The sequence below is a fragment of the Ambystoma mexicanum genome, chromosome 1p (assembly GCF_040938575.1).
Source record: "Ambystoma mexicanum isolate Mex_15411 chromosome 1p, UKY_AmexF1_1, whole genome shotgun sequence".
Lineage (NCBI taxonomy): Eukaryota > Metazoa > Chordata > Amphibia > Caudata > Ambystomatidae > Ambystoma > Ambystoma mexicanum.
In genome coordinates, this window is record NC_090921.1 from 376,636,543 (window position 1) to 376,655,252 (window position 18,710).

At 44.7% G+C, this 18,710-nt stretch overlaps 1 protein-coding gene across 1 annotated transcript in view; it reads right to left on the reverse strand.

The window, feature by feature from the left end:
* The window catches only part of NCAN (neurocan), a 1,349,040-nt gene that overhangs the window by 488,434 nt on the left and 841,896 nt on the right, over window positions 1-18,710 (reverse strand). The window contains exons 9-10 of the mRNA XM_069649118.1: window positions 7,911-8,249; window positions 6,379-6,732 (exon numbers count right to left, since the gene is read on the reverse strand). Coding sequence (XP_069505219.1) covers window positions 6,379-6,732; window positions 7,911-8,249 — 693 coding nt within the window. The remainder of the gene's footprint in view (window positions 1-6,378; window positions 6,733-7,910; window positions 8,250-18,710) is intronic.

Below are 18,710 nucleotides of genomic sequence, written 5' to 3' on the forward strand. Positions count from 1 at the left end.
GCATTCGGTAAAATGCTTACACAGGCAATAACTGCATCTGATGAAAATGGGCAAAAGGTGTACATTAATCATATACCCTCCTTGGGAAAATACTGGGTTTCGCGGGCCCACTTTCCCATTTGCTTGGAGCCAGAAAATTACAATGAAGGGATGAGAATTTTGAAGGGCACAGAAGAGTTTCACATAAAGTGAGCATTAATAACTGTAAGAATAATTCCAATGAGGAGATCAGTCAAAGATGAGACAAATCCCTGACTATTTAGCAATAACTCGTTTTTACTAAACACCACCAAGCACCTCCAAATATCTAAAAATCGAACTTAAATACTAGGTGGCGACCAGAAAGGCTGTATGAGGGGACGATATTTTTCCATTTACCGTAGACAAAAGCTCAGCAGCACTCCAGCCAGAAAAGAGAGGCTAATGGGCTAAACAATGGAAAGGTACCTGTTCTGATGTGAGAGGCAGAGCGTGCATCCTTACAAACATAGCAACGACCACCAAGCGGAGTCTTAACCAATAGTCACTGTGTTTTTGTCACTGACTACGCACATTGAGTGTTGACCACTGTCTCTTTCATATGATATGATATGGCATTTATAACGCGCCTATACACAAGTGTTTCAAGGCGCGACGAGGCAAGGGAGGGGGAACAGAGGGAAGACAGAGACAACGATCTTACTAGGCCAAGTGACAATGAGATTGCGCAAGTGCAAGGGAGAGGGGTGGGGAAAAGTGTGAGGGGGAAGTGCAGTACATGGGATCAGCAATAACAAGAAGTGCGGCCAACAGGAGGCAATTGCAAGGTAAGTGCAGACAGCAGGTGTCCAAAGTGCAGGTAGAGGGACTGTATGGTTACAGATACAGACCCAAGTGAAAGGGTTGCTGCGGGAGGGCATGCCAGTGTGCAACTGGGCGAAAAGGGAACTTGGCCCGAAATCAGAGGCTAGACAGTTGACCAATGTGGTCTCAGCCAGAAATTAAGCAGGGGAGAGGCAGAGAAAAGGCAGAAGCAAAGAGGAAAGTCTTAAGGTGCTTCACGGATCCAGAGATGGTTCTCCTCAAATTTCAGAGAGGCAGGGAGGCTGTTCCAGAGCGAGGCCCCAGCCGAAGATAGAGATCTATCACCAACTCGTTGCTTGGAGAAGCGACTAACCCTGAGGGCGTTGGAGTCGGAGGGGCGAAGAGCTTGAGTAGGAAGGTATTTACGAAGAGAGAGTTGGAGGTATTGTGGCGGAAGGCCTTGTGGACAATGCAGAGGGTCTTGAACTTAATTCTCGCAGCCACTGGGAGCCATGCAGAGATTTTAGTGCTGGAGAGATCTGATCCCTGGGCTTGAGCACAAGAGCAAGGCTCACAGTCCTGTTCTGAATGAGTTGCAGAGGCCAGAGAGTAGAAGCAGGCAGATTTAAAAAGAGGCTGTTGCAATAATCCAGCCTATAGAGAACTAGAGCACTGGAGACAGTGAGCTTCTGGGGTAGGAGAGGAAAGGAAGAATACCTCTGAGGAGGTGCAGTTGGTAGTGTGACTTCTTTGAGATGTCAGAGATGTGAGGAGAAAAGGAGTGTGTGGAGTCGAAGATGACCCCAAGGTTCTTAGCCGACACTGGTAGGAGCAGGAAGAGGGCCAAGGGAGGCCGGCCAGAGAGTGACAGGAATGGAGGGTGCAGGTGTGGTGATGAGGAGAATCACTGTCTTACTGGCATTAAGTCAGAGATAGTGGTCGGCACACCACTCTGGGATAGCAGACAGACAGTCAGAGATGAGAGAAGGAGAAGAGGTGGCAGAAGGGAGCCTGAAAACGAGCTGCATGTCATCTGCATAGCACTGAAAGTTGGGGCAGAGAGCGGCAAAGCGGTGGGCAAGAGGTGCCAGGTATTGGTTGAACAACCAGGGAGAAAGGTTAGACCCCTGGGGAACACCACAAGTAGAGAGTGAGATAGAGGAAAGGAAGGACCCAAGTTGGACCTGGGAGGGTCGGTCAGAGAGGAAAATGGTCAGCCAGGCCAGGGCCTAATCAGTGATGCCCAGGTTATCACAGAGACGGTTGAGCAGGATGGCATGGTTGACCATGTCACAGGCAGAAGAGAGATCGAGTAAGATGAGGACAGAGGGGAGATTAGAATCGAGGTTGGAGAACAGGTCTTCACAGATGTTCAGGAGAGCAGTTTCCGTGCTTCTGGCTGCTTTGAAGCCAGACTGATGGTCATGGAGACAACCAACAGATTCAGTGTGAAGATTAAGCTGGGAAATGGCCATCTTTTCCAGGAGTTTGCCCAAGAAAGGAGTGATGGAGATCGGGCAATAGTTAGCCGGGCAGGAGGGGTCAGCTGAGGGTTTCTAGAGAAGATGGTGCACAAGAGAGTGCTTTAGGGGGGAATGGAAGGCTTCAGTGGTGAAGGAGTGATTGCAGAAGTCAGCCAGGACAGGAGCAAGAGTGTCAATGTGGTCCTAAATGGTTTTGGAAGAACAGGGGAGAATCTGTTTTGATGAGACTTTCATAGATCGGACTTGTCTAGCAACCTTGTTGGGGCAGAACAGAGGAAAGGCAGAGAAGGAGGGAGGAGAGGTGGCCACAGGGGGGCCAGAGGTAGAGTAGAGAGTAGAGGGAGGAGTAGGAGAGGACGAGAGAGTGGACAGGATGTCCTGAGTTTTAGAGCTGAAATGAGAAGTCAGGGCCGGGCCGAAGGCCTGGGAGGGGTCTTATCATCTTATTATAGAATTGCTGTGGTCACTGATCCAATTTGCCAGTCAGCCAAAATCAAGGCAAATGCAGTCTTGCATAAAAAGTGCAGCCCGCTTCAATTTAGTTTTTTTTTTTGCTATTGCCATTGCTCTGCTTGAAACCCAGTAAGCTACCCAATCTGTCTAATATTCCCTGAATTCAGATCCTCTAACTGACATTTAAAATAAATATTTGTATCGTGTGATTTTTGCATTCTTCTTATAAGTGCAGTTTAAGATCATATGAAATGTAGCTGACATCTTTCCAAAATGTCCCGAAATATGTTCCAGGTTCATTTAATTCATATTTTCTAAGATCATGTGTTTCATGACTTGATCCTTGTATTTTACATTTCAAAATACAAGCTGCGGGTCATTCCCATAGCATATGTGTGGGCCTCCTCCATAATGTCACCTGGGCATGTTGGGGATTCTGTAACCGATTCTGGGAACCCTGTGCCTTCGGGTCATTTTCATTAGACCACGGGCCTCATTACGAGGTTACCTGTCCGGATACAACGGTACCGGTAAGCTTACCGGTAGTGTTGTTAACGGACCGGCAATCACCAAGTTGTGCTCGCAGGTGCCTTTCATTCCGCCAGACGCGGCCTGGCGCAATGAGAGGCACCCGCAAGCACAGAAAGCCGGCAGCACCAGCACAGTAATGAACCGTGCCGGTGCTAAAGGCATCCCCATTCCCATTGAGCCGTAGAGGGCTCAATGGGAATAGGGATCTACCGGCACAGGCACCCGCAAAAAGGCAATTACCGGGTCTGAAATACCCAAGTAATTGCCCATTCGGGGGTGCCAGATTTTCTTGCCAGTTTGGAGGTAGCCTTGCCGGTTTTACCGGCAAGGCTACCTCCAACCTCATAATGAGGTCCCACGTGTTGTTGGCCCAATCTGGGAATTCTGATAATTTCCCGGTCAGGGTGGGAAAAAAGCACAGCAAGCCCCATGTTTCCTGGCGGGAAATGTGCAATACCGGCGGTCACCATTGAATCTGAATGTTGGCCATCAAAATGAAATATGTCACTTGGTTTCCCTTCATGGAATGGGAACGTCAGTGCTTTAAATGGAAAAAAGAAGTGCAGGTATTCACCGAGCTATGAGGCCGGACATTCTGGTGCATCGCTTTCGGCGCTCGCCGTTTTGGCTCAGTACCTTGCGCACAGGTCTCTTTTAGGCACATCCTGTTGTCTGTATGCAATGGCCAGTGAGATTAAATAATGTGCCAAGGAAAACACACTTTGGTAAAGCAGTGTGTCTGAGATTTTCTCACAAAAACCTTCAGTTTGTTGTTATGCATTGTGGTAAATATTTTTGAATATCTATATTAAATGAGACTTTCTTTGTTTGCGTATCAAACTTGCAGATATCATAGCTGTAAACTTAGCTTTAGAAGGGGGGTTTATCATTGCCTAATGAGAAATGCAGTAGGCAAATAGCACTGTGTGCGCGTTTTCAGTCCAAATGGTCCCATCAAAATTCCAACTACTTAGGGCCTCATCAGGGGTTGGTACCGCTATTACCTCTGCATTACCGATCCGCCCAATGGTTTAAAAAAGTTTGGGTGGAAAGTAGCAGATTTACCTTCAACTTTGAGCTGGAGGTAAATCTTGCCACTTGCTGCCCATTTGCGGTGCATTGACTGCAGCGCTATTAGCGCCGGCGGTAATAGCGCCGATACTGCTCCATAGAGTCCTATGGGCTCGTAACAAAATGGGGAGTAACAGCCTTATCACAACTCAAGATCTGGCGCTATAGCACCGAACCGAGCTACGGTAACACCATTTGAGTTGACGGTATCCCAGCAGATTTACCGCTGCAATACCGCCAAGCTTCCGATGAGGCCCTTAAACATTTAGATATTAGAATATGCACTGCTAATAACAAAGAAACATCTTAAAAAGTAATTTCCCAGGCTTTCCAAATCAATCCCTGCTTCATCAATGGACACATATGGTAACAGGTGAATCCCACTAAGCGAGCCAGTGTTTCGCGCCCCGTGTGCTGAGAGCACAGTAGATGCATGTTTCTGTTGGGCGGACCCTGAAGAAGAAATTATGGGCAGTGCGGGTGGTGCAGAGAGGAGGAGGTAGAGGGCGCTACTTTCCCCAGCAAAAGGCTGCAGAAGCTTAGTCCTTTAAGTTGTGATAAAGTGAAATGAAAAGCTTTTATTTTCACCTCGCAACAGAGTTGAGTACTGGTACTCTCGGTCAGGTGTTGAGAAGTGTAGGTACTGAACTGTACAGATACGGAAGGCCGGGTAGGACCGGCCCATTTAAAGCACTGGTGAAAATGCATGAATCCGATATCCCGCTCTCTGCCCCGCTCCATCAGGGCAAGTCAGGTTGAAATTGCAGTAGGTGGAAAAAACGGGTGAGGGTAGATTATACCCACTTGCCACTCTGAACATGAGGCAGTTGGTGAGGTGACCATGTTCTTTCAGCCCCACGTCTGTCTGACCAGGCGCATAATATGTAGCTCATTATGGCACACACTATTGCCAGGAGTACTATAGGTGATGGCAACTACTGTGCACTCATGTGAAGGTTATAGGACGTGACTTTGCTGCATTCCCTATGGAAACACACCTGAGTGGGAACGTGAGCGCAGCCTTCGTTTAACCAATGGCCTTCTTCGTAATGGAGTGGAGGGTTTACAAGAGATAAGGGCCCTCATTACAACCCAGGCATTAAGGGGTTAACGGCACCGTAAAAGGTGTCGGCGCCGTTAAACCCTTAACGCCTGATTACAAGGTCCCTTTGCTGGTGGCACTTTAACGCCTGCTTTTCGCAGGCGTTAAAAAACCAACCCGCAAAGGGACCTAGGAGCTAATTACGGCACCGTAATTCACGGTGCCGTAATTAGCGCCTTCCCCAGTCCCACTGAGCCCTATGGGGCAAAAATGGGAATGGGGAAGGGCCATGGCGACATGGGGAATTACTGCCCCGCCAACCTTGGAATGGGGCGGTATTTCCCCATTCCACCATGGCGGACTCGTTACAACACCGGCACCACCCATGGTGCTAATAGCGCCATGGTTTAGCGCCGGGGTTGTAATGAGGGCCAAGGATTCCATGGCTGCGAAACACACCCGCACAAAGCGTGTGCAACTAAATGTGTAAGTGCATCAAGCACAGTTCCACGCCCTGTTAGACCTAATGGGCTAACTTCCCTTCTCGTGCAACTCTAACCTGCTGGCAGAGATATATGTGTATTTGCACCATGAATACAATTTTAAAGCGCACGCAATTAACCATATTTTAATTACAAGAGAATCTGCTGAAACTAAACATCAGGGTTCTGCAACTTGTGTTTCTCCAAATGTTTTAGACTGCAACTTCCATCAGACCTTCCATCAGACCTAGCCAGCAATGTCAATGTCAATGGCAATGAATCTTGGGAATTGTAGTCCAAAACATCTGGACAGTTGCAAGATGTTGCACAAAACCACATCTACATGCTTGGACTCGTGAAATTAACCAACACTGCCAATTCAAAGATGGGAGTTTCTGTTAAAGTCCCAACTCTGCTTGCAATTGACCAGACCACAATTGATTTGCAGGGGGATGAAAGTATGCAGTCAAAATGGCAGCTCACATAGACGCATCAAAACAGGAAGTTGCATTCACCATCCGGAAGCACTTACCAAGGAAGGCGGTATCATTGCTGCTGGCTTGGAGCTGTGCCTGCCCTGCTGCTGGTGAAGAGTCCTCCTCCTGCCCACTTCCGTCGTACGGGCTTGCTGTGTGGCCCGTATCAGCACCATAGCTTTGCGCGATTGCTAACCCAATAATGTCCATTGATGTAGGCGGAGATGGGCTCGCTTCTTGGCTTTCCAGGCTGAAGAGCGTGTTGATCATCTTTGAGGAATCGGGGCTCTTTTGAGTTCCATACTTTAGGGACGTTGATGCCAGTACGGAGGTGTGTTGGGTCGAGGGTTGCTGGTGGAAAGTTGGTGGGATACGTCTGTGCGGCACCAGGGTTTTTTCCATAGAATCACCTTTTATTTTGTCAAAAGAAAACATCAAACATTTTATAAAAATTGAAAAATGATAACTTTCCCGTTTCAATATATCCAAGATGAACTCAGTAAAATAGCAAGGTTTGCAGATGGCACACATTAGGGAAAATTATTCTTATAAGCAATTAATGTTCATATGTATTTTTTGCCAGCATGCATGGCCATAACATCTGCATCTATGGCAGGTTGATTTGAATGAGATGGTGGACACTTGCCAATTTTAGGGGAGATAATGAAATGGCAGGATGTAAATAGTTAATCATGGAGACTCCCTTGGGTTAATCGACATTTCGGTATCGTCGGATATATGGCCTAATTCATGGAGCGTTTTCCAATGGGGGTTTGCCATTATAAAACGCTTCCGTGAATTAGGCCAATAGTTGGGGAAAACACAAGGAGGGGCGGGGGACGGGGATATGCACAGAAAATAGACATCGTAAAAGGGGAGCAAAAAGCAAAGAAAAGTAAAATCCGAATAATTGGTGCCAAAACAAAAGGGATGGGTAATCCCAAGAAAGACAAAGTGAAAAGCTGAGAGGCGAACATGTACGTAATCGTTTGACTCATGTAGCCACAACCAGTTGCTGAAGGCTGGGGCGGGGGAGTCGAGAAATGGTACAGTCCAATAGTGAAATGTTCAGAACAAATGCTTGACATTAACTCTACAGCTTCCATAGAATGGGTGCCATGTCCCTATGTATAATAGGACCTTATTTCAGCAAGCTAAACCAATGAATGGGTCTGGCTTCAAGAGAATGAGCTCTCTCAGAAAGGCTAATGGACAAGTAATAACATGGGGACTCAAATGTCAGGAAGTCCTGAAAGTGGACATTTGACACGACTGAGAGTCCTGAGATGCAGCCTGCCTTTATGTGTCTGCTTTCACTTGTGTACCACGCATGTGGAGCGGGGTTCACAGTCTGCTATGCATAGACACACATCAATGACATGGTGCAAAAAGCGATATGTTTGCGGTAGGTGGGTTTGTGCGCATGTTCACAAAGCACATTGTAAGAACATGAGGGTCAGAGAAAAACTCATCGAAAAATGTGGAAGTTGTGAACAGTCATTTTTACAAATTACACTTTACATCAATGTACATTCAGTGGCTTGTGTACAGTATTCCACCCATGTAGAATTAGACATGAGTGACTCACCTCTTCCACTGCCATCGTCCTCCCCATTGGCGGACACCAATGCATCTGTTTTGGCTTTGGTTGTCATGGATGAGGCTGCACCTGCACTGGCCATCATGGATGTGTTGTGGTCTGCATTGGCCGTCAAGGAGGTGTTCCTGTACTCGGGCTCTGAAAGCTTGCTAACCGATAGGGTGGGGAGGACCTCCATTGGTAGAGTTAGCCTATTGGACTCTTCGTTGGTCAGGTGGAATAGATCATTGACAAGCAAAGATGTGCTGTCTGTGAATGGTGAGGCCAGCTTAAGGTTGACGGTCATTATGGACGTGGGCACGGTGCGAGGACTCAGAGTCGAGGCAGCTGTTTTGGTTTAAAAAATGAAAAAAAGTTTAATATATTTTAGATGCAATTGAAATACCAAATACATACGATTATTGCAATGGTAATAAATATGGTGGCATTCGATAAATATTTACTATACCTTTCAAAGAGATGTTCAGTCACCTCTGATACATAAAAGGTATTTTACCTTTGGACTAGTATGACAAGAAACACATTTTTGAAAGCAGGAAGTGGAAAACTGTTATGTCTTATTTGGTAGGTCATAGTTAAGATAATATGGGGTTTACTGACGTTTCTTTCTTTCTATGTGGCAATTTAAAATTCTGTTGTCTGTTTTTGGGGGTTGGTTTCTACAGCTGATTTGTGCAGCCAGTGTGGACGGGGCAGTTTGTTAACTTTTTCCGTGGAGGCATCTCCTGATCAAATAAAGCGGTTTAACTGCAAAGCTCAGCGCCTACTATGCATCAATGGGTAGATGTTTGCACAGAGAGCTACTCACATGCTGTGTTTTGATTCCAAATTGCAAATGTGTACATCTCTCATCGGGTTTGCTGAAAAAAAATACCCTACTGTGGAACAATGCGTGAGCTTTCCAGGTGCAATCTGGTGAAAGCAACATATTCTTTCGGTTCCTACAATCTGAGGGGGGGGGGAGTCTATGGAATTCTATCAGTTAGCCTGGAGAAGGTATGCATAGGGATACAAACACTCCAGGGGTTTCCTAAAGATATATGCTTATTTATATTTGGGTAACCCATGACTTTTTTCTCTGTTGTTGGTTCATCAATAGCAATAGCATGGAGACTGGGACACCACCATGCAAGGCAGCACAGTCCTTACTAACTTTCAACGCATTCTGAGTCTTTATTGGGTCTTGCCTATAAAGGCATGTCACAGGCAAATGAGAGCATTACTTTCTGGATTGGTAAAGTGACCATTGATAGCATCTTACAACATGCAGCAGCTCTGTGTGGACTGCTCGAGAGGAAGCAGTCAGCATGACCCTTGACCTGCTGCCTCATACACACGCATCTGACCTTATCTGATCATGCATGCAGGAAGAGGAAGGGAATGGTGACTGTTTCATTCGGTCAAGTGCAGTCCTTAAGCCAGTCCCCACACTCCCCACTCCTTATTTGTGGTTTGGGTGACTCAAATTGTGTGTACATAGGTGAATCTAAATGGCATTGGAAAATCACTCAAATCACGAATTGAAGTGCCCAGAAGAATTGAGCATTCATTGCAACACCTGGGGAGGCGGAGGGGACATCCTGCAAAGGATGATGGGTTGATTGGATGATGTGACTTGTGTTTTTAGAAGCGTTTCAAGACTTTATGGGAGCTATAAGATTGGCGAAGCTTCTCCAGTAGGAAGCCACTCCCGGTGAAAGAAATAGATATATTCTGTACATGAGAAGGTGCATTTTGTAATTGTGATGGGTTATTTATAACACACTTAATACCCAGAGGTTTCTAAGCACAGACCGGGCTCGAACCAGTGTTGCTCCACGTCTTCTTGCTTCCAAGACGTGGGTGTTGTCCCTGAGCTTTCCTCCCGAGACCATAGCATGTAGGAGGTGGGACCTGTTGGCCCATTTCACAGAAGATTTAGTAGGCCACAAGTGCAGTAGTATCTCGTGACTGGAAGACTAGAACCACACATAACGAGCAAAGAGGCTTCTGCTATCATTATTAATAGGGTCTTATGGGGGTAGAGCAATAGAAGACCCTGTAAACTACAAGGCGGTCTCTGCCTTCTTTCATTATTTGCGTCTTAATGGGTAAGGACATGTGTGCTCTTCAAGCAGCAATAGATTTAGGTTTGATTGGTTACAATATAAAAAGTAACCTAAAAAGTGACATCAGATGAATTTGAAGTCTGCAGCTGACCCATTGCTGAGAGTTGGTTTTCAGTTGATTTAGAATTACTGCTTGTGACATGTTATGGGCATCTTTGCAGAATTTCTTCATGCATGATGTTTTCATTTATATATATGCTCATCGATCATTCGGAAATTACCTACTTTTGACTTGAATTCATTTAACATGTCAGAGGGATAATATATATTTAGGGGCCACATATCAACACTTTAAATGACCTGCCGTGTTGGAAGACAAAGTCCCCCTAAGCACCTCAAAGAAGCAAGGGCTGTGCCGGAGATTCTGGCGGGTCGGTCTGGGCCGCCACACATGTGCAGTGCACATGGTGGTCATGCTGCTGGAAGGGAGGGTTGAGGGCAAACTTGACATCTTTCACACAGTGTAGAACCAAGGGGCAGGCACCAAAAGCCACCACTGTACACGGCCAGTAACATCAATATGTACGTGCCAATGGTGGAGGCAGCTTTTGATGCTGGCAGAGTGGGCAGCTCTGAGGGGGCACTGGCATAAACTATTCAAGTTTAGAGGAGGCAGGTGAATATTTTTAGTGGGGGTGCAGTAACATCTTATTGCAAGAGACCGAGTGTAGGGAATGCACTGTAGGTAATGTTCGAGGTAACAGTGGGGTTCTCCTGGTGAGAAACATATTCAAATAAAGTTTTGAAATGGTCCAATATTTTCTTGATGTCTGTGTCCCCAACAAGCACAAGCATTGACAATGTAAGTCACTTTCCTGAAGCTGCAGCCATATTCTACCTATGGCAGTAATCACCACTGTAAATAACTTTTATAAAGCAGCATCCACAATCTATGCCAGTAATCATCACTGTAAATAACTTTCATGAAACTTCAGCCACGGGGCACAAGTCCTAACACAATAAAGTGTCGACACCCATTAACATTCACAATGGAAGTGACATCACAAGAAGTCAACACAAATTAAATTAAAGTGAAATATGCCAAGTTGATCCAATTGGCCTTTCCAAATAATAGAAAGTCCATGGGACAAATGGGCATTTACCATTCAGAAAATGAATCATCCACACCTGGATGATGATCCATGAGAAGAGATCTTCCAGTAATATTTCTGGCAAAATATAAAGGCAAGCACATTTTAAACACAATAATCTGTGTGCAAAGGTCCCTGCAGAGTAAAGGCCAAATATGAAATATCTCACAGTCGCTTACACTGAGCCCATGTGCAGTTGGCGTACGTTTCTAGCTGAGGAACCCAAGGCCCTGGGCTTGAATCTTGGATTCCGCTGGCAGCGGGCACCAAACCAATAAAATGAAGACCACTTTTTGCTTTTTGGTTACTTCCAGAATCAAAAGCTCCAAGAGGGTCAGTATTTGCCCTCTGAGAGAAAGTGAATGGACACGATTTATGGTATTGCCCAAATTGACCTTTTAAGATTGACCTTTTGCACAATTGACCTACTTATAGTGGTCCAAATTGACCTTCTGCACAATTGACCTTTATATTATTTCAGTTATTTCATATATGTATTGGGTTGGTTTTGGATTATAAATAATATAAGGGCATTGAGTGAAGGGTTGCAGGGGGTTGTGGATTCGGTGGGAGGTTGCAGGGGGTATCCCCCCGCATATATGTCCTAATTGACCTTCTAAATTAGGTCAATTCTCCCATGGTCAATTCTCCCGAGGTCAATTGTGAAAAGATTCAATTAATATACAACCCTATTTATATGTATGTCTCTATGCATTTTTTGTTTTTTAAGTGCAACCGTCACCTGCAGGTATCTTGGCACTGCTGAAAGGTGTTTTTGAACAACTGTAAGGAAGGATGAGATTTATGGAAGGGCAAAAAGATATATTTTCAAGTGTTTGTGGAAAGGCATTAAGCTGGTGTCTTTCTGGATTGATAGTGGAACAGTACTCTATAGTTCGGTCGCTTGTACCGAGAACGAGCGGCCACCTTGATATTCTCTGGTGTAGGTTGGAATGGTTGCTAATCTTGTGTTAGCTGATTCAGCGATAGATCGGGGGAACCATTTCAATCTGGTTGACAGGGGGGTTTCATTCGGTATGTTGAAGCTTTTGAATAACAACCTTAAGCTTTTCAACATGACCCATTTTTTAATTGGCAGCCGGGGCAAAGAACATAGAAGCAGAGATACATGGTTGAATTTCTTACGTTTCAACAGAGATCTGGCTGCTATGTTCTCAATTCCTTAGGAGCCTGGGAATCATGGTATTTGGTAATCCTAAATAGAAACTATTATTGTAGTAACTTCACTATAAATCACTTTCATGAGTCTGTGGCCAAAATGAATGCCAGTATGGTGACTGTAATTCACTTTCATGAACCTATGCCAATATTGTGACTGTGTATCCCTTTCTTGAATGTGCAATCCCTATCTATGCCAGTATGCTATTTTATGTTATTGTATGTGTGTGTAGTGTCTACTGCCTATGGCTTTGAAGCATTGTGGGTTGGAAGGCCTTTCGGAAGACAGTTGTCTGTGCAAACATGAAAATAACAACAGCATTACATTGCACATGAATAGTAATTAGAATTAGGTGAATAGTCAATTACTAGCACAGATCAATAGTTTAAAACATTATACAAATAATGCAGAGCATTTTGCCAGGTGCAGAGATAACTGATATGTCATTGACTATGTGAAAGCTGGACCGACGTTTTAATGGGACTCAGATGTATTATATGGGTTGCAGCACAAAAGGGGGAATCGGTATTATGAATAGTCTATTAGCCCCTAGGGTAACTGTCTACAGTTGAGGGCTCTTCTATTTTTGACATGCAGAACAAATTCACGCTGATTAACATGCAGTCACATTCAAAATACATGTACAATTGTCAGATATATAAAATATACATTCAAAGCATGTCCTCTGTATGCACCATCAAGTTATTGGGAAATGTGTACTAGTTGGTTTCTAGCTACTTCTATCATGTAGAAACTACAATGTTGGTGTTGTATAGGGCCTGCCAGTGTTATTTATGACCAGTCTTGGGCCTCATTCCAAGTCCAGCGGTAACCAAGCCGGAAAAACCATCAGGTTGCTGCCGGACTTGGAATGAATTACCGCCTCTGTGATTGCCGGAATCACCGGGGCATTACAACCCTGGTGACCCAGTAATTCCGGAGGCTGAATTCTGTAAATCCCCATGGGACTCCATGGGGATGGGGACAATGGAAGCACTGGTTCCGTCTATGATGGAGCCGGTGTTTTCATTTCCGTCTTCAGGTGGGTGGCGTTACTCCCACCAGGTCAGACCTGGCAGGAGTGCACCTCCCCCCTGCAGAACTCGTAATCTGCCGGTCCAGAAACAACAGTGGCGGCAGGTTTACCGCCATCGTTGTTTCCGGACCGGCAGACTCTAAATGAGGCCCAATGTCTCAATTGTGCATGTAAATGACTTCCTGTTGTAATTGTAATAAGACACGTGTGTGCCCTTGCACTTGTTCCTTACTTAAGTACTGTTAAAAACAAGTAGTAACAAAGGCAAACATATTAGCTTTTGTATAGGTATTATGTAATGGAATTTAAGTGGTCTTGTATAATATGATATGATATATGATATGACATGACATGATATGTCATTTATAATGTGCTTATACACAAGTGTTTCAAGGTGCGACAGGACAAGGTAGGGAAGACAGAGGGAGGACATGACAAACGATCTTACTAGGCCTTGTGTCAATCAGATCGTGCAAGTGCGACAGTACAAAGTGCAGGGGTGGAGGGAGAGAGGGAAGTGGCAGGGAGAGGGAGGTGGGTAGTGAAATCAAGTCAGCAATTGCCCTGAGTAAGTGCAGCCAGTGCAGCACGGCTCTGGGTAAGTGCAAGTAGGCAGGGGACTGTAAAGGTTACATTTACAGCCCCTATGTGTGCTGTAGGCCTAGAGGGAGTGCAGTGGAGACTGCTCAAGCAGGAGCCTGGCACCCAGCGAGGCGCTGAGGGTAGCCAGGGAACCAGTCGGTGCAGCAGACAGGTCGGTTAGAAGGGGAGGGAGATAGAGAGAAAGCAGAGGAGGGAAGGAAGGACTTGAGCTGCTTCCAGAACTTCATGTGGTCTGGCTCTAGTTTGAGAGAGGCAGGGAGACTATTCCAGAGGGAGGAACCTGCAGTGGACCGAGATCTACCCCCCACTCTCAGCTTGAAGAAACTTCTGACCCTTAGAAAGTTGGAGGCAGCTGAGCGATGGGCTTGGTAAGGGAGGTATTTTGGAAGAGAGAGGTGGATGTAATGTGGTCCCTGGCTCCAGAAAGCCTGGTGGATGATGCAGAGGGTCTTGAACTTGATCCTTGCAGCCACTGGGAGCCATTGTTGAGATTTCAGGGCTGGTGATATATGGTCCCTGGGCTTGAGGCCAAGGATAAGCCTTGCAGTCCTGTTCTGGATTAGCTGAAGAAGGCGGAGAGTAGAGGAAGGCGGATTGAGAAAGAGGCTGTTGCAGTAGTCCATCCTAGAGAGATTCAAGGCTCTAGAGATAGTGAACTTCTGTGGGAAAGTGAGAATAGGAATAATACCTCTAAGGAGGTGAAGGTGGTAGTGGGACCGCTTGGCAAGGTTTGTGATGTGGGGAGAGAAGGAGAGAGTGAAGTCGAAGATGTCACCCATGCTTTTTGCCTCACAGGAAGGCGAAGGAAGAGGACTCAAGGAGGGCGGCCAGAGTAGGAGAGGGAAAGCGAGAGTGGAGGTCCCAATGAGAAGGATCTCAGTCTTACTGGAATTAAGGCAGAGATCGTTGGAGGCGCAACAATCCTGAATCATGGACAGTCAGGAATGAGCGAGAGAGGTAAGGAGGCTGAGGGGAGCCTGACAGAGAGCTAAGTGTCATCCGCATAACACTGAAAGTTAGAGGAGAAGGTACAGATCAGGTGGGTAAAAAGAGCCAGGTAGAGATTGAAGATTCAGGGTGAGAGGCCAGAGCCCTGGGGGACACCACATTTTGAGAGAGAGGTAGTGGCGAGAAAGGACCCAAGTTAGACCTGGCAGCGTCGGTCTGGAAGGAAGGAGGCCAACCACTCCAGGGCCTGATCCGTGATGCCCCGGTTCTCTCACAGTCAATTATTGTGCCCATCTGCTGCAATTGGTGGCCTCCTCATGCTTGGCTATGTCAGAACAAAGGGGGGAGTGGGGTAATTGATTAGACAGAGGGTGAGGCAGATGCGAATCCTGTGGTGTTGGTAGGCGCTGCTCGGAGGTATTTGGTTACTGAGTGCCAATCTGCCTTCTATGGGTTTCGGGGAGAAACATGGGGATATGTTATCCATAGGGAAGAGCCCTGCATCTGGTAGGCTACAATGCTTTAGGTCTGGTTAACGACTGGGAGAACAGGTATTATAAAGAGGCGGCAGATAAAACATCTGCAGACATACACTGGTTCATCAGTGATGATCTCTTTAAATGATTTTAATTGTCACAAAAAACCCTACCCAACATGTTGTGTCTGCCCAATAGTCATGAAATTAACATGGAAGTATTGAGGGACCACTGTAAATTGGGAAAGAATATTGGATAAAAAGCATTAATAAAATGTGTTTTTCACTTAAAGGAGCAAGGATATCATTTTTGTCTGGTGCAAAACCAACCCTCACTACCTTTAAGTTCATTATACATAGTCTATCAACCCCTATGGCAGCTGTCTACAGTTGAGGATTCTACTATACTTTGCATGTAGAACACATGTACACTGAATAACATGCAGTCACATGCAAATTAATGTACAATTGTATTCTGGCTGTAAGACGATTTGATAGACATGCGGCACAATCTCTGCCAGGACAGCGACTGTAAAACACTTTCATGTGCATGCAGTGTCAATCTATGCCAGTTTGGTGACTATACATCTCTTTGATGAAGCTGCTGCTCCGTGGTCTCCAGTCTAGAGCATGGGCGGGGCAATGATATCACTATGCTCTGCTTATCGAGTACTGGTCCCGTGGTGTATTGGAGGGCACTCGATTGCCCACGAGCCTATTATAGACTACTAAAATTGTAGGGCCGGTGAGGAGCCTGCAACTTTTTCGTTTTTCATTTTTTAAAGCAATTGTGTGAAGCTCATACCTTATTTTTTTTTGTAGGTAAATCTGAGGTGCAATCAATGTGTGGTCCGGGTGCCACCAAGACATGAGGGCCAGGAGGAACCCTGCACCACTGGGGCAGTTGGGCCCCTACTGCCCCAATGGCAATTGGTATATTGCAACATCACCAGGCTCAAAGAACAGGAACATAATGGGATGTGCAAGGAAAATGCATGGTTACCATGGTTATGTATTAGTTATGTGATCAGGGTTAAAAGGACCTGATTGTCAAAGATTAAGGCATTTATAAACAGCACCGACTATGTTTGTTTTACCATATCCAATTATTTTTAAATGCTCAGGGCATCTTATTCACAAATAAGTTCATGGACAACCAATATTCCATGGTCAGAACATTTCACCATAATCAACCTCTGGGGCCTATCAACATCTATCTATCTATATATTTATTTATTTATTTATTTATTTATTTGCATTTTGGTTAATACAACATTTTGCAAAGCAACAATTTTTGTTAACATTTCATTACATTACAATTCATGATATTAGTACATATTTAAAAACTTCAAAACGTTTAAAATGTTTAAAACTTATAAAACACATACATTATTCGAATTGTTCATAGCGTTACGATCGTAGTATCAGTTCATGTAAAAAGAATACATTAAGCCACTGAAAGTCATCATGTATGTCCTACCTTTTCGCCTAAAGTAATTTCCAACAACCTTAAAATTGATACATCCAAAGGTAATTCACAGCTGTTCAAAATCTTTCCCCAAAACCACTCAATGTTGATTAGCGTTATATCAGGCACAAAGCGGAAAAAGAGCTTACAGCGGGTTTTGGAAAAAACAGGGCATTCCAATAAATGATGACAACTTGTTTCAATGACTTTAGAGCAATGCCTGCATAGCCTCAAAGACCCTGTCTCAAACCTCTAACTTCCCTAGTAGAGATTACGTTCAATTTAAAACGTAACATAGCAGAGCGCTGATTTCTTGACGGGTGCTGTATCAGATAAAAGGGCATATCATTGAATGTTCTAATTTTGTAATTAAATTATGAAACAAGTGATATGCCAGAGCTGAATCTCTATTCTTTACCCAGTCAAGCTCGAACATAATTTTCTTACTGTCAACATGAGCCGCTACCAGTTTATCAAGTTTCAAATCATAAACTACCAACAAGTTTATACCTAAGTGGAACAATTCTGTCAAAACTCTCCAAGAGTTATAGAAAAGGACTGTGCACAACTCTAATATGCTATTCAAATGAGGGAAGCAGGAGATCTCTAAGCAATTTCAATTTCTTCCAGTCTGCCCGTGCTTGCTGTGAAACTAAGCCCACCTGGTGTTTTATTACTGCTAACAGCGTCGCCTTTGGAAGGGGAAGCAACCTTTTCCATATAAATGACTCTATTTTACCCCAGCTATCTGACAAAACACCTGATTGCATTCCATACAAGGGACGTAGGACCACTTTTTGGTGATAGTAGTTAATCATCATTGGGTTGCAGAAAATCTACCTAAACTCCTATCAAAACCAATGATTCAGAGGTATTCAATTTAAATTTCTTCATCATCCGATCATAATCTTCCTGTTTCGTTCTTCTTGAATTAATTTCCACCCCTAAATATTTGAAAGATTGAACTATTACCAATCGTTCTTTTGCTATAGACCACTTGAATTTAGGATTGTTTTTCTTGCCATTAAAGGTCTTTCCCAAGTTTCAGGTATACAAGCCATATAGAAAAGGAGGCAACATGCAAACCCGCCGTAGCCCACATCGGCTGGGTATAGTTTCCCTTTTGGTTTAAGCGCACCCTGGCTTAGTGTTTGTGTGTAAAGCCATCAGGATGTCCACAAGGCCACTGGGCCACTGGGCATTCAATCTCCATCTCCCTCAGCTTTTCACACAGGCATTGCCAGTTTACAGCATCAAAAGCCTGTGAGATATCCTGGTAGGCACAGTAAATCGCCCTTTTTTCTTGTTTGGCTTGTATCTGCAAGAAGTTCATTACAAAACAAATGTGGGTAATACTCAATCCCTGTTGAAAGCCTGATTGATATGTATCAATTATATAATTATTGTATTGCCACTCCTGCAATTGCACCAGAATGATTTCCCCGAAGATTTTACAAGAAGCACCTAGAAGCATCTAGAAGCATCTAGAAGTGAAACAAGGTGATTATTCAATGGAATAGCCAATGGAATAGTCAATGGAATAGCCTGGTTTCCCTTCTCGTAGATTACATCAATATTAGCATTTTTCCGAGAGGGAGGTAAGGATTTTATCCTAGCAATTTCGGTAAATAGGACATGTAAAAAGGTTGGGGTTAGACTGAAGTGTAGCATTTTCTAGGTCATCTGGGACCAGGGTGTTTGAAGATTTACTTTTCATAATCGCTGACCTTATTTTCGGCAGGTCAATTTTAACCTGCTCTGACCAATTACTATTAGAAGCTGGTGATTTCTCCACCCCCTCACTTGAGTGATAGAGTACATAAATGGAATTCCCACTCAGCTGACGGGATAGGTTGGCTTTGCAGGGAACACTGGTTCA